Source organism: Anabrus simplex, chromosome 6, assembly GCF_040414725.1.
Source record: "Anabrus simplex isolate iqAnaSimp1 chromosome 6, ASM4041472v1, whole genome shotgun sequence".
NCBI lineage: Eukaryota > Metazoa > Arthropoda > Insecta > Orthoptera > Tettigoniidae > Anabrus > Anabrus simplex.
Window position 1 is genome coordinate 19,467,232 of NC_090270.1, and position 17,351 is coordinate 19,484,582.

Sequence of the window (17,351 nt, forward strand, 5' to 3'; positions counted from 1 at the left end):
TGGTTTGAATTCTTCTTAGGATTATCTGAACAGCTCTTTTCCTATGGTAGTGCTTCAAGTTTTTCATCGCCCCTTGGGGGTGTAGTTTGGATGTTAAGTTTGGTGTGATTCACGACTTCCGTTGCTTTCTTATGTGACTGGTAATGACTTCATTCCTGAAAAACAGTGAGCCTTAACTGATTTTCCAACCATTGGGAGGTTTTTTAATTTTTTGCTCTCGTTGCATTGGTTAGCCGCCCCCTTTCCACCCCCCCCCCCCCCCTCACCAACTTCTTTTTCTCCTAAAAATCTTTGTCGCCTGTAAATGCCATTGTCTTTCCTGGCAAGCATTTATACATTAAAGTAGTCTCATCAGCATTAAACACGTCATTAGGACTTCTCCAACAGGTCGGATAAAATGTTTTCTTGGTAATGTTTACCATCTACTGTCTGTACCACTTTTATCTGACATTTGCACAATTCCATTCCAAAGTTTACATTTTTCTAGCCACACAGAGCTGGCCTGAAAAATTCATAACCAAAAAGTCTAGGAAATATTTCTGCTTGTTCACAAATTAAGCTACCGGTGATGGGAGTGGTGTTCTCTCACGTAGGTCACCCACTGAATCATAGCTTCTTCATGCTCCGAGAAAATGTATGTTTAAAGTCACTGTGATGTAAATAGTGATTCATCTACCACTGGGTAGATCTTTGTCTTTTATTGCATTGAGTATTGTAGATAGTGTGCTGGGAGGAATGCCATACTCAGCTGCAATATCCTTCTTCTTTTTTTGACCTTTCTCCACTTTATTTATAATTCAAATTTTTTACTGACCCTTATACATTTCACTTTGCATTTCTCCTGGAGGACTGTAAGCAGACACTGAATGATTGGTCAAGAAGTTTCTGCAGGTTTTCCTGGTACTAATGTACTGAAGGGGGATGGCCCGTAGAGCCTTATCATACTGTCTCGTCCTGTCTCTATTGCCTATCGTCAGTGCCCCAGGGGTGAACAGAAAAGCTGTTATGTAAACGTACTGAAGGTGGCCAGGAAGATGTACTGTTGTACGTTTAGGAACAGTAACACATAAACCATAAATGCTGTATTGCACAGTTAATGTTATACAAAATTCGAGACTTTAGCTTTGAAAACACTATGTTTATCGAATGGTTCCATTTTGATCGTGTTCCCCGTGTCAATGAACAATGTCCTTTCATTGTCAGCACTGCTAGATCTTGGGAACAGTGCTATCTCATTTTGTTAACAACGGCTCATATGTTACTCTGCATAATTTTTGTATATTTCAATGTGGGACGTTGTTTAACTTTTTATTTTACAGGTTCTCGCCCACCATCTCACTATGAAATGGATAGAGAAGGCCATCCTGCTAGTCGTGGTGGTTATCGAGGTTATGGAAGAGGCAGAGGAAGAGGCATGATGCATGGTGGTAATTGTATTTTTCTCTTTGAGGGGGGGCATAAAGAATAGATTTATGCTTCAGCATACAAAATATTTGTTTATAAGCTGGTTGATGCTTTACGAAGGATGGCAGCGTTATTGTTGCTTGTGTCACCAGTCTGTAGACTAGTTTAATGTATCTTTCAATACCTCACTATGCTGTCCTGGTCTCTTCACCTCTTCATAACTCTTACATCCTATATCCATATTCAGATCTTGGCTTCCTTTCACTCCAAAACTAACTGTACAAATCCTAAGTGTCTCACGATGTGTCCTATATATTTTATCTTATAGGTAAATTTCACCAAGCCAGGCTGAGTGGCTCAGATGGCTCAGGCGCTGGCCTGCTGAGCCCAACTTGGCAGGTTCGATCCTGGCTCAGTCCAGTGGTATTTGAAGGTGCTCAAATACATCAGCCTCGTGTTGGTAGATTTACTGGCACGTAAAAGAACTCCTGCGGGACTAAATTCTGGCATCTTGGCTTCTACAAAAACCGTAAAAGTAGTTAGCGAGACAGAAAGCCATTATTATTATTATTATTATTATTATTATTATTATTATTATTATTATTATTATTATTATTATTATTATTATTATTTAATTTCACCAGTACATTTTTCTCTCACTATCTTTATTTAGTTCCTCTTTCTTCACATAGGGTTTTGGTTGATTGATATGGGCTGCTTACTGTGGCTCTAAGCTTAACATTTGAGAGATGGTGGGTTTGAACCCTACTGTCGGCAGCCTTGAAGATAGTTTTCTGTGGTTTTCCATTTTCACATCAGGCAAATACTGGGACTATAGTTTAATTAAGGCCACGGTTGCTTCCTTTTCAGTCCCAGCCCTGTCCTATCCCATTGACTAGGGCTACCGTAAATCCTCTTTTATCCCACCATATCTACGGGTCTGGGCACAGATAAAATCTTTTGTCATATGTCCTTGATTTGCTTGCAAAATTGTTCTTAATATATTTTGTAGCAATTTGTAAACGTAGGGTATCTCTAAGTGAAATGTTCGGACTTTGTTCTACAGTACTAGTATTTGATAAATGGAACTTCGGCTAGAAAACAGTCAATCAAATGATAATCAGTGATCTGCATTTAGGGCTGTCGCCCAGGTGGCAGATTCCATATCAATTGTTTACTTAGCTTTTAAATGCTTTTTCAAAAAGCTTGGAAATTTATCAAACATATCCCTTGATAATTTAGTCCTATAAAAGCTTGGAAATTTATCCAACATATCCCTTGATAATTTAGTCCTATAAATGATTATTTGCCCCAATTTGTCCTCTTGAATTACAACTTTATCAACATATTATGATCTTTCCTACTTTTGAAAGCTCCGCTCAAGCTTATTCATTTACTAATGTCATTCCACCCATCTCTCCACTTTTAAGTCTCTTAAACACACAAGTTGACATATATAACACTTTAACATTCTTCTAAAAAAATACACAGTATGAAACAATGAATAACCTGTTTCATTCTACATAAACATCCTCAGATTGTATCAAATCACTTTAAATCATCCGTTTATACGTGCAATGTTGATACGTTGCATTAACTTGACAATGATTGAGAGGTGGTGATAATTTGAACAGGTATTAACAAATTCTCAACAAATTCTTCTTAACATATTATACAGTCAATCAGGCAAATTACAAAGCTGAAATACTCAAGTCACTTAAAATCAAAATCGTGAATAATGACTTATCAATTACATTTAACAAGAAATATCCAGAATTGAACTTTGTTCTCAAGTACATACCCATAAAAAGCTATATCCATAACTACTTTGGCTAAAATATCAACATCCCAATCACAATTATTAAGGATCAGAAACTAAATTAAATTCACGTACATAAAGAAACAGGAAATCAACAAACAAATTCTACGCATCCATTTAAGCCTAAGCAACGTTTGGCACCCCAGTCAGTGGACATCCTACACTTATTTTTTACATGATTACATTAAAAAGGAAGGCATCATGAAACGAAAGATCATTGACAGTAAAATATGTAACCTAATCAGTAAATAGAAAAAAAAAAAACCAGAAAACATTAACCACAACAATCTTCCTAATTTTCACACTAGATTAATTAACCCTCTCCCGCCCATAGCGTAGAAATGCGTAGCGCGAAAGCTTAGGGCCTCCCGCCCATAGCGTAGGAAAGCGTACTTGTACTTCTAGTCGCATGTATGAGCCATCTATCGGCCGATAGACAAATATAACTTACTGTTACTAGCATGTGCACTTCCTAGAGACCAAAGATATTAGTTATCTTCTTTTAAAACCTTAGCAGGCGTATTAGAACTCGAAATACGGAAGGCAGTGACATATAGTAAACAAACACCTCGACGTTTAATTCGCGTGAAAATATTTTATGCGATAACGAAATTGAACGTTTGGTGAACGATAATTCTGACTGTGAAACTGTTAGTAGTGGCTCAGGTGAACTCAATGAAGTGGAAAGTGAAAATGAAAGTGACGATATTTCAGGAAATGACGACGTACACATGCGTGATGACATAGATTGCAGGCCTAACTTTCAGTGGACAAATACATTGTCTTACGTCGAACCGGCGGACTTTACTGAAGAGGCAGGACCTTGCCATTCTCTTCCTATGGCTAGTACAGCATTAGAGTATTTCTCCCTTATATTTGATGAAAACATTTTCGATTTAATTGTTCATTAGTTTTTGTACAATATACATTTTTATAAATATCTGCATTATCATAATGATGGCTGAAAAGAATTGCTTTAATTCTGGGGAAAACATGCATTTTAATATGGGCGGGAAAGGGTTAATAGATCAAACTCCACATTTTAAAATAGGGATAAGCCTTCTAGAAAATGGCCCCAAGTTCATCTGCCATGAACGTCATACTGAAAATAGCATTCAGCAGTTAATCACCGACATAGAAATTGCATGCAACAACATACCTATACCACAATGAGAAATAATAAAAAACTTAGCCACCAACGAAGCCCTAAAAGTAGTCGCACAAGAAAATACCACCAAACAACCAAATTGTGCAACTCAGTACTCTGCATTGAAAACAGAACAAAACAAAAAACGACAACCTAGTAGTCACAAAAGCAGTTAAAGGAAACACAAGTCGTAATGAAGAAAAGTGAGTACATAGAAAAAACAGTAGAATTCATGAACACTGACTGAATTCAAGAGTTATAAGGCGCCCCAACAAATAAATTTCAAAACAAAATAAAACAAGCGATCGAGAAAACAGACTTTATTCTGACAAAACAAGAAAAAGAAAGCCTTGCCACAAAAAATTCCAAACTCCCCACACTAAAAGCCCTCCCCAAAGTACACAAAAATTTGTGTCCCATTAGACCAATAGTAAATTTCAAAGATGTGCCAAGTTACAATTTAAGTAAACAACTCAACCAAATTCTGAAAGAAAAAAATCTAACTTAAAGATGATGTGTCAATTAAAAACAGCCTAGAACTAATTCAAGAACTAAATAAACTAAAAATAACAGCACACGAATGACATCCTTTGACATCACTAACATGTGCTCCAATGTACCAATAGAAGAATCCATTAAAATTATAGAAAAACCAACTAAAAGAAAACTACAAGAAACAAAAGAAATACTTAACCTGCTTAGAACAACAGTAAACCAAAATTGCTTTACATTCAACGACATTTGTCAAAAAGAAGGCTAGCCATGGGGGTCACCATTATCAGGTATAATAGCGAACATTGTCCTAAATAACTTTGAGAACATTTTTTTAAACAACCAGCATTCTAGAGGAGTAGATACTAGATGACTTATAATGCTTGTATGATAATATCACAAATGCACAACAGTTATAAAAGACACTAAATTCTTTACACAAGTCAGTCATGTTCACAATGGAACCAGAAACTAACAAGAAAACAAACTTCTTAGATATATCAATCAGGAGAAATAATGACATGTCATACAAAATATACAGAAAAGCCCACTGAGACATCACACACTATTGTCAACGAACCATACACACACAAGGTAGTGGGACTGAATGCTATGATACACAGAACTATTTCCACACCAATGAGCACAATAGATTTCAAGCCGGGCTGAGTGGCTCAGATGGTTAAGGCGCTGGCCTTCTAACCCCAACTTGGCAGGTTCGATCCTGGCTCAGTCCGGGGGTATATGAAGGTGCTCAGATACGACAGCCCCGTGTCGGTAGATTTACTGGCACGTAAAAGAACTCCTGCGGGACTAAATTCCGGCACCTCGACGTCTCCGAAGACCTTAAAAAGTAGTTAGTGGGACGTAAAGCAAATAACATTATTAATAGATTTCAATGAAGAGATACAAGTAATTAAACAAATCGAGACAGAAAAACATCCAAAGAACCACACATGAAAAGAGAAAAAATACATTGTTCTCAACTACGTTAACAAGAACACATACAAAACAGCTAACATTTTCAAAAAACAAGGTCTAAAGGCAGTTTGTAGAACTAACAACACACTGCAAACACACGTCAGCAAATTCAACCTAAACACAAAATACCTTTTTTTCCAAGTTAAGTGTTTATAAACTCAAGTGCCAAGAACCAAACTGAAAACTGCAGTGTCACATATACAGGCCAAACAGGACGTCATTTCCACTCAAGGTACAAAGAACACAAAAATGCGATCAAATAAAACTGGTATTCAGCCTTGGGAGAGCACATATGTGACAGTTCACACCACTTCACAAACATCAACAAAGATCTAAAAAAAATTCACATCGATAATAAAAGAAAATATTTGAATATTAAAGGAGCAATCAAATTTTACATCGCAAAAAAAACAAAAAACAAAAAAAAGAAACAACAAAAAAAAAACGTAACACTTCTGTGCATTAGCGCTTAATGAATCCCACAGGAGAAAATCTGTGACTTAAATGTCTGGAATGTGCGTTAGGATATTCTTATCTGTAGTAAATTCTCTGAATTTACGCACAGTGTATCGCCACTTGAGACAATTTTTAGGTTATTCTTTACCACTAAAATGAAATAAAAAAATAACATCTTACAGATACTCTTTAATTCAATTCCATACTTTTATTTAATCTAATCATTAGTTTGCATTTCTCCCTAATACATGAAAAATACATTAGAACATGAAGAAGCAACATACTGCTCCTCTTTCCAGTACACAGAACCATGGCCCACAACACTTCGCCCAACTCACCTACTTACCCTCCCCTCCACACGGAACAGAGTATATAACAAAAGTTTGAAATTAACAAAGCGAAAGCCAATCGAGCCAACAGAAATTAGTATACATGTATAACCCCCCCCTGCGTACTTAACACCTGGACAGCATTTACACTCTTTGCATTAGTGCGTAATAATCAACAGGAGGAAATCTTTGACTTACAGATCTGGAATCTGGGTTTGGATGTTCATCAGTATTAATTTCTCTGAATTTATGCACCACCTTTCACTAATCGAGACTATTTTTAGGTTATCATTTATCACTAAAATTAACATCTTTCAACATACTCTCCAATTAAGTTCCATACTTCATGTAATCAAAGTAATTAACTTACATTTACTCCGTAATACATAAAATACATTATAACACAAAGAATCAAAATAACCCTCTCCCCTCTCCTTGGAACAGAGTGCAACACCCACAGAAATTTTCCACTCAACCCCTCCGTGACCACAGTCCATAAGCAGTGGTTGAAGGCAACAGACTACACTTCAGCAGTTTAGATAAGTACAGAAGCATTTGTGTAAGTTAATACGGTGACAGTTGAATACTAATACAATCACTATTTGTTAATACTTGTTCATATTATCACCAAATCTCCAACATTGACAAGTCTACGCAACGTAAACAGTATTGTACATATATACGCATGATTTAATGTGATTTGATAGAATCTGAGGATGTTCTTGTAGAACGAAACATGTCATTCATTGTTTAATATGCTCTCTCCTTTACATGCTTGCTACAACCGCTAAATACCTTCATGACGATGTGAAGAGGTCTGTAACCTTTATTTACAACCTCGTTAATGTGATTACCTCGATGAAGATCCTTTCTTATATTTATTTATTTATATCATGTCAGAAGTATACATAAGTTTAAAATTAAATATAAGGAAAAACATAAAACATAACATAATTACTTCAATGATGAATAGCCGCATTAAACTATGTCAGCCCAAAACCTTGCAACATCAAGTGCATTTGGCTTTGCTTTAACCAGGTCTTCTGTTGTGCAGCTGAATGGGCATGAACTACATTGCAGCACATAGGCTGTGGCCTGCTCTTCTCCACATACACACAAGGTACTGTCCACTTCGAAACCCCATTTCTTCTGGTTTACCCTGCACCGCGTAACACCAGAGCTCAGTCCATTCAGTGCTCTCCAATTCACCCAATCTGTAACATGGCCAGGAGGGAGTTCCTCTTTTGGGGTCATCCATTGACTGTTACTCGTATGTTGACTCCTGACGCGCCATTCTTAAATTCTTGCTTGCTGCACTGTTCCTGCAAATGTTTCGGTTACTCTCAAGAAGCATTTCCTAGACTTAAGCCACTGGCATGGTGGCTCATATCCAAACAAAGGGTGGGCTTCAGATGTCAACATCTTTCTCTTTTCTTTCTTGGCCGCCACTTCACGGTGGATATCGGGAGGTGCTATCCCTGCAAGGCAATACACTTTTTCCAAAGGTGTAGGTCTGGAAACATCCAGTAATAATGCGGCAGGTTTCGTTGAGTGCTACATTGACTGCTTTAGCATGGCAAGATTTGTACCACACTGGGCATGCGTATTCAGCTGCGAAATAGCAGAGCGAAAGGGCAGATGTCCTCACTGTGTCTGGTTGTGCTCCCCAAGATGTTCCAGTTAGGTTCCACACAATATTGTTTCTAGCAGCCACTTTCTGCTTGATGTTCATACAATGTTTTCTGTAGGTTAAGGCACGATCCAGAGTGACTCCGAGGTACTTCGGGGTAGGATTGTGTTGTAATGCTATCCCTTGCCAAGTAACCTTCAGAGTTCGGGAAGCTTCTCTGTTGTTTAGATGGAAAACACAGGTTTGCGTCTTAGTTGGGTTTGGTGTTGGTTGATTCCTCTTGTAATGGCCAATGAGAATGTCTAGAGCTTTGGACAATGTTTGTTCAATCTTCTCAAAGTTATCCCCCTGAGAAGTGATCACACAGTCATCAGCATAGATGAAACTATTCATCCCGGCAGGAGGAGGCTGATCATTTGTGTAAATATTGAAAAGCATTGGTGCCAACACACTTCCCTGAGGTAGTCCGTTCTTCTGTATCCTCCACCTGCTTCTTTTTCCCTGGTACTCAACGAAGAAATTTCGATTTTGAAGTAGGTTTCTAATGGCACAAGTCAGATGAAAGTCCTTTGTCACACTATAAACCTTTCCTAGGAGAATTCGGTGATTAACAGTATGATATGCTGCCGAGAGATCTATAAATTCAGCTCCTGTGTTTTCCGGCTTTCAAAACCATCTTCTATGTGTTGACTTAATTTCAACACCTGCAATGTGCAGCTTTTCCCTCTCCTGAAACCAGCTTACTGTGGAATCAGAAGTGGCTCGATTTTATCAGTCAACCTATTGAGGATTAGTCTCTCCAGAATCTTAAAAAGATGGCACAATAAGAAGATTGGTCTGCAGCTCCTAGGGTCATTTTTATCTTTGCCTGGTTTTAGAATGGCTATGACCCTAGCCTTCCATTTTAGGTATCATGGGAGACTGAACGCAGTTGTTCACAAGTTCTACCAACCAGCACTTCACAGTAGGACCAAAGTTCATAATTTGTTCCATTCGCAGGTCATCGAGCCCTGCTGACTTCCCAATCTTACACTTACTGAGAGCTAATTCCAGTTCAGTTAGTGTGAAATGCTTAGATAACTCATTGCTCTCGTCTAGTTGTCTGACTATAGGATTCTTCCCTATTTTCATGGAAAGTTTTGGTTTATCATTAAGCAAAAGTTGGTGTGCTATTTGATCTGCACTCACATTGGCATGTGTGTTAGCTTGCGTAGGATCATTGTTCAAGCATTTTAAAAGTCTCCAAGCTTCTTGACTGCTCCTACCCATATTGACTTCAGACATCAATTTCATCCATGTCTCCTTCTTTGCCTGAGAGATAGAGGAAAGAACACTTTGTGCTGCTTGAATAGTTTGCTCACTAAATGGGTCTTTTTCGTGAAGCGTGTAGTAATCGTGCAGCAGAGCAGTTATTTCACGAGTTATACCTTGAAAGTAGTGTGTCCTGTAGCCTCTGGGAATTGTTGCCCGTGAACAGAATTTCACGATATCAATGAATTTGTCATAATCTTCGGGTATCCTCTCATCCAACATACTGGAAAACCTTTTCCAGTCAGGCTTTTGAAAGTTATATCTCCGTCTGAACCAAACTTCGTGTGGTCTTATGGATGAAGAGAGGTGACATATTAGTGGCCGGTGTTGTGTTCTTGGGATTGGTGAACCCATTTCTTTAGAACATTGCTGCTCAAAGCAGTTGCTCACAAAGAGAAGATCTGGGTTATACCCTCGGTGCCATCTTCCACTGCTGAAGGAGGAGGGAAGCTTACTGTCGTGAATAACGGAAAACTCCTGGGTTTCAGCCCATGAAATGACGATCTCTCTTCTCATCTTCTTGAGCATATCCCCAGACGTGACTACGGCTGTTAAAGTCACCGATTACTTTTGACTTTGTTTACCAAAATTTGCAGCTGGTGAGAAAGAGAACTTTTCAGTTGGAGGCTTGAACACAGATGTGATTGGTCATGTTGCTTAGCTCCACGGTGATTATTTCGATGTTGTTATCTTCAGTGTAATGAGTACTGCTGATCTGGAGACCTGGCTTTACAGATACAGCACTGCCATATTTCGCATGTGGCCTTTCTGCAACTAAAATAATTCCTGAAATCTTTGGACGTTTCTGATGTTCATCCCTATGAGTTTTCTGAATGCACAAGACGTCACATTTCTGATCTTGGCATAGTTTTTGTAAGAGTTCTTCTTTGGCAGCTGACAAGCCTTCAATATTTGTGGATATTATTGATTTCTTGTATTAACACCTAGGTACTTAAGTTATGTCCATGATGTACTTACTCTCATCCCATCAACACAGTAATTAAATCACTGGCCATCAATCTGGTGTTTTTTAATTAATAATTGTCCGAAGAATTCTTCTGTCAACTTTCCGCAGTTTGTCTGTTGTTGATTGGGTATTCAATTTAAATAACGTTTCACTTGCACATGTTGCTTCTGGCTTAACGACCGGGTTATAATGTCGAAATATAGCATTAATCGAAAGAGACTGTTTCTTGTAACTCGGCCAGGTAATTTGTTGTGTTTGTCTCAATTTTTGAGTTCTAATATCTATGGATGCTTTATCATTAGCATTTCAAGATATAATCTCACCAAAATATTTAAATTTGTCTACAACCTTTATTTTCTGAGTATTATTTAACATAATATGTGAAGTGTCAACTTGAAAAGATGGCATAATTTCTGTTTTTTAAAATTAATTTTCAACCCAACCTTCGCTGCTAATCGTTCCAATCCCTCTACTTGAAATTTAGCTTCTTCAGCACTATTTGCTAATAATGCTAGATCATCAGCAAATGCAAGACAATTTAGTTGAATATTTCTTCCAATCCTAACAGTTGGTGAATATACCTTATTCCATTCATGCATAATTTTTTCCAGCACACAATTAAAGCTGGATTGGATGTGGCGGAAGTAATGGAGCAGGAAAAGTGGAAGGACAGAAAGGAGTGGAGGAGGCTTGTTAACCACACCTGGGCAACTGGAGTGGGACATTGATGATGATGATGATGATGATGATGATGATGATGATGATGATGGATGATGATGATGATGATTAACCTTTTCACTGTCGACCGCGCGAGCCCTCTGGGCCGGGTTTTTTTAAAAGGAAGGAGCACTTTTACAGACACATATTTACTGATGCTAGGACTGATGACTCAAACAACAACAACATTAATGGAATGCATATCGTCCCCTTAGCCCAGCAGCCCAATACGGTGTCGGGGATGAAGTGAGATTATATTTTACACCATATTTTTATGGCTGGATGCCCTTCCTGATGCAAACCTCAGTTGAGAAGATAATAATAATAATAATAATAATAATAATAATAATAATAATAATAATAATAATAATAATAATAATAATAATAATAATAATCGTATGGCCTCAGCTACTGTGTGCAGACATTTCAATTTGACGCCATCTGGCTGTCTTGTCATCAATTTCGACGTTCCGTTTTACTCTAGGCCCACTAGATGGCCGACCGCGTAAACCAAAACTCTCTTGGGCATCTATGCCTGAGATTTTAAAGAATTTTGTCGGGTAAACACCAAATGTGTCACCAGAGATCTTTAACATGCTGACATCATACGACATGGAGTGTCGAATGGACTTTTCTCTGCCCTTCAAAAATCCGACTACCTCTGCCGGGTTTGAACCCGCTATCTTGGGATCTGGAGGCCGACACACTGCCACTGATCCACAGAGGCAGCTAGTTGAGAAGATAATGAATATGAAATGAATGATGTTGAATGAAACTGGGTAAGGATGTGGAAGGAATCAGCTGTGGTTTATGAATAGGAACTGTTCCGACATTTGCTTGGGAGTACAAAAGGGAAACCACAAAATAAAGCAAAAATAAAACATTCTCAGGACAGCTGACGGTGGGGTTCGAACTCACTCGCCTGCCGAGTGCAGAGCTTGGTTCCATAACCGTAGCATGTTAATACATGCGCTACTCCGCTCAGTGATACTGAAATATAATTTAAAATTGTTGATCCAAGAACTGGTAATATCAAAATCATTTACATTTGGGGAAAAAGTAATTTATCTGAGGAAGGGGTGACAATTTTGCTTGAGATTCACCATTACTACGTTATCTAGCACTTTCTTGTAGTTCAATATCGCCAGTTAGATATTCTACAGCTTCATTATCAAAATATAGCCCTCCGGAATCAACCCCACTCCAACGAAGCTGAAATAACCCCAGAACGCTTTCAAAACACGCAAAATGGAGTGGCATAGTTGCCGTACAGAACTTTTTTGAGCATTTCCACGGAATCTCAAAGCATGACACTGTATCGCGTTCATTTGTGAGATCAGTGAAATACACACTGCACCAAAATGTATATATATGGGTTTGGCAGACGAGGTACAGAGTTCAATAACGTGTATATATATACAGTGAATGATTCTCTTTGGCAGTGAATGGGTTAAACAACAACGGGGATAATCCATCTCCCTGTCGAAGACCAGTATGAATTTCAAATGGCTCAGAGATTTCATTTCTGAACCTAACTCTAGATTTTGTATTTCTGAAAGTGACCGCAATAAGGTTAACAAGTTTCCGATGTAAACCAAATTCAGTAAGGATATGCAATAATGATTCATGATGGATACTATCATAAGCTTTTTGAAAATCAACAAAAGTGATCACTAAATTTTTGCTCCTAATTCTTTGATGTTTTATAATCTATTTGATGAGACACAATTTTATCTGGACAGCTTCGTCGTGGACGAAAACCACCCTGATATTCACCAAATTCACTATAAAGTTGTTCATGAATTCTGGAATTCTTAGAAAAAATCTTATAAGTGTTATCCAGCAAAGAAATTCATCGATAATTACTAGGATCTGATCTATTGCCTGTTTGCATAGTGGGTGTATAATTGCAACATTCCATTCTTCAGGCAATTTTTCGGTATTACATATGTCAATGATATGTTTATATAAATTCTGAATAGTCAGTACACTTGCATTCTTCCAAAGTTCCGCTACTAGTTGATTCTCTTCTGCCTCTTTACAATTTTTAGGTGAATCAAAAGCTGCATGCACTTCATCGTAAACCGGTGGTATTCTCTTTTCCAGGGGTGTTTTATTTCTGGGGTACAGATCAAATTCAAAATAATCTTCAGGTTCATCACTTAGTGGTTTGAAGTATTCAGCCAAAATTATTGCATTGTCATAATCATTATGGGCCACCTTTCCGTTCATATCTTTCATCAGAAGATTAAGGCTAGTATAATTTGTTTGGTGCTGTTTAAATGTCCTATAATAGTCTCTTGTTTTATGGTGATTGAAGGCTTCATCAGTAGATTTTAATGGTTCCTTCTGATGGTTCCTTTTAACCCCCCTGAATTCTTTGGCCATTAATCATCTAGCATTGATCTATTCTTCCCTAGAACTTTCAGTTTTTGGTTGCTGGTCATTCAACCAAGCTTTATGCTGGCGTAGTATTGCATAATCACACTCTTTGTTTTTATCTTCATTTTTTAATGGGAACAACTTCTTTTCCTAAGGCTTCTAATTTGTTAACATCAGTCCCGAAGTTGTCACTTAAAAAGGTGCAACATCCCCTAACAATTATGGTAAATGACGTTCGGCTAGTAAACGTCATAGGGAAGTGCGCACACAAGAAAAGGTAAAAATAGAGCAAACAGACCAGAACATCAGGTAATAATACATCGAGCACACAAGGAAACAAGGAAGAGTACTGGAACCCACCCATAAATAAATAAAAACAAGAGGTTAGGATCCCAAGGAATGAGGCACTCACCAAAAGAGATACCAAAATTTTCAAAAAATTTAAAATAAAACTATAATTTGATAAATAATATTTACATTAAAATTAAATTTTGAAAAATCAATAATTTTTGGTGAAATAATAATGAAGAGAAACTTGCAAAGAACAAAAATAAGTAGTATAATTAATATTTACTAAATAAATAACTTAATTGTAAGTAAACATAGTTCTATAGTTAAAGGTACCATATTATCAGATAAAGAAAAGTCCTGGTGCACCAGCCTACTCCAAACATCACAAATAATGAACATATTAAATAGAATTCAAATTTTTAAGTGCGGCCATATCCAGTATTCGGGAGATAGTGGGTTCGAACCCCACTGTCGGCAGCCCTGAAGATGGTTTTCCGTGGTTTCCCATTTTCACACCAGGCATATGCTGGGGCTGTACCTTAATTAAGGCCACGGCCGCTTCCTTCCCATTCCTAGCCCTTTCCTGTCCCATCGTTGCAATAAGACCTATCTGTGTCGGTGCGACGTAAAGAAAGAAAAAAAGCATTCAAATTTAAATAAAAAAGGAAAAATGGATTGGATAGCTAAATAGAGGGCTTTTGACATAACCCAGAGAAGGATCGTTCCCGGCAATACTCACATAAACGATGGTCCCACAACACGTCACATTAAATTTAAGAGAGACCATAATGTTCACACAAGCCTGCACTGAATCAAGCATATTAAGCCAAATAATTAATTATTTAAATCACAAAGCCATAGTAGGCTAGGGAATCAATAAAACACCTGATATAAGTAAGAGAACTAGCCGGATCAATTAACATGACCAAGTCAAACACACGAACACCACTCAAGATGAAACAATCCATTATTATATTCGTGATGCCACACACAAGTTGCTGCTATTGCAGACAAGATAATAATGAATAATAATCAATTACGTAACTGCCAAGCATGAAGAGATAAGCTACAACAATGGGAAGAATAGATAAGAACCGAACTCCTGATCCCTCACACTAGGGCTGTCCAAAACCCTCAATTAAAACCCGTGAAGTTACAATTTATGTTACTACATTACTACAATAAAAAAATTAATGTGGGTTTAACAAAATAATTAGGACAATAATCTCATCAAACATCCACAGTAAAGTTGAAAATAAACCAATCTAACTCAAAATATATATATCCCAAAGAAATATTAAAATTTGCAAAACTGACGATAATAATAATAATAATAATAATAATAATAATAATAATAATAATAATTTAAAAAACTGTTAGAATAGGTGCAAACGTAGTATTAACTCGAAACATGGTCATGAGAAGGCCGAAACACACAAAAGTATGCACGGATAACTAGATGGAATTCACAGCACAAATAAACACGGATACGGCAGCTTCCAGTTGAATTTTTGTCATTTCCTACACAATGGCTTCAACAAGCCCCCTAAGAGTGAACTCCTCTGTTCTCAAAATACACTGGATTATTAATGACTGAACTAGGATCATATATTCTTTTCTTAATGGTTTTATGCGGTTTATTTTTCCTTTACGAAGTTGATTTGATTTTAATCTTTGAGATGTAATGATCTAGATCAACATAGACACCACGAAGAACCTTATCATTGTAAATTTTTTCACCTACTCTAATTCCCTTAGTTCTATTTCCTAGAAATGTAACCAGCCATTTGATTACTCTTGACTAGTCCAGTAGCCCTCATTTTCGTTGGTAATCTCCCATGATCTACCCTATCAAAAGCCTTGGATGGGTCAATAGCTATATAGTCCATTTGACCTTCTGAATCTAAAATATCTGCAATATCTCACTGGAATCCTGCAAGTTGAGCTTCACTGGAATAACCTTTCCTAAACTGGAACTGCCTTCCACCCATTCAGTTAGTAATTTTGCAAATTTGTCTAATATAATCAGAAAGAATACTTTCCTAGAGCTTACAAACAACATGTCAATCTGCCTTATAAATTATCTGCTTAATGTTTGTCACCTTTTTCCTCGGGGCTACTAGTGTACTAGTGTGACTGTATCCAATTTAATTGGATAACATTGCTAAACAACAGTTTGTTGTGGTCATAGGTTAAAACTTAAGTCAATAATATCAATTCAAAGTTTAATTCTGTATTTGAAAACTTATACAGACTTGTTCTATGAAGTGTCTTAAATAGATAGATTTTTAATTTAAAATCTGACCAATTCTACCAAATTGAAAGTCTTGAAATCGTGATAGAAATGGTCATAATTTTGTTTTCTCAAAGACTGTGTTGATAGTTCATATCTCCTCAAAATTAAGGAATAGGCCAATTTATTGTGTTTGCTGGAACGTCAACATGTGTAGAAGGTGGTGGTGGTGGTGGTGCTTGTTTAAAGGGGTCTAACATATAGGTCATGTTTTTCCCACTGATGAACTGCTGGAGAGCAGAAAAACGCAGTATGATGCTGGGAAGTCTGAAGTCTTTTGACTTAAGATGAAGTTTCTTATGAGCTGTTGAAGTTATCAACAAAAACTACACCGAGCTCGATAGCTGCAGTCGCTTAAGTGCGGCCAGTATCCAGTATTCGGGAGATAGTAGGTTCGAACCCCACTGTCGGCAGCCCTGAAAATGGTTTTCCGTAGTTTCCCATTTTCACACCAGGCAAATGCTGGGGCTGTACCTTAATTAAGGCCACGGCCACTTCCTTCCCATTCCTAGCCCTTCCTTGTCCCATCGTCGCCATAAGACATATCTGTGTCGGTGCGACGTAAAGCAACTACGAAAAAAAAAAAAAAAAAAAAAAACTACCTCTTTGAAAAGTACACAAATAGCACTTGACAGAGTCCATAGCTGCATTTAGCGCCTAATGAGTCATATCTCTCTCTGACTTGATTAGTGAGGTAAGATTATGTTTTACTAGAATGTCAGGGTTGTCCTCAATGTTTTCTTCTGAAATAGGGTAGCTGTAGAGTTGATGTAAGACCTGTCTTAGTTGGCACAACTTGAAACCAATTTACACTCTTTTGAAAGACCTAATACATTGAATTTTCTTTCTAAGTATGACTTCATGTTAGAGTTCATTGTTCTTAACTTGATGTGGCATGTTCATAGTGTGGTGTCTTAGTATTTGTTTAATCTAATTTTGCAGTGCATTATTCAATAAAATTTTATTACATTAATATCTTAATCTTTGTGTGCTACTACCAAAGTTACTTAAGTGGAGAATGTATTCTAGGATTTCGAGGAAGCCATGTCCATCACCAGCCACCACCTCCTGGATTGGGTAGAGGCTCACACAGTACTGGTCAGGCTGGGTAAGTCATACTTATTTACTCAGA

The 17,351-nt window shown here is 37.4% G+C and overlaps 1 protein-coding gene across 2 annotated transcripts in view; it reads left to right on the forward strand.

Moving 5' to 3' along the window:
• snama (something that sticks like glue) overlaps positions 1 to 17,351 on the forward strand; it is a 651,651-nt gene that overhangs the window by 392,788 nt on the left and 241,512 nt on the right. For both annotated transcript variants that reach the window (XM_067149701.2, XM_067149702.2), the window contains 2 exons: positions 1,320 to 1,427; positions 17,249 to 17,327. In XM_067149701.2, the coding sequence (XP_067005802.2) occupies positions 1,320 to 1,427; positions 17,249 to 17,327 (187 nt within the window). The remainder of the gene's footprint in view (positions 1 to 1,319; positions 1,428 to 17,248; positions 17,328 to 17,351) is intronic.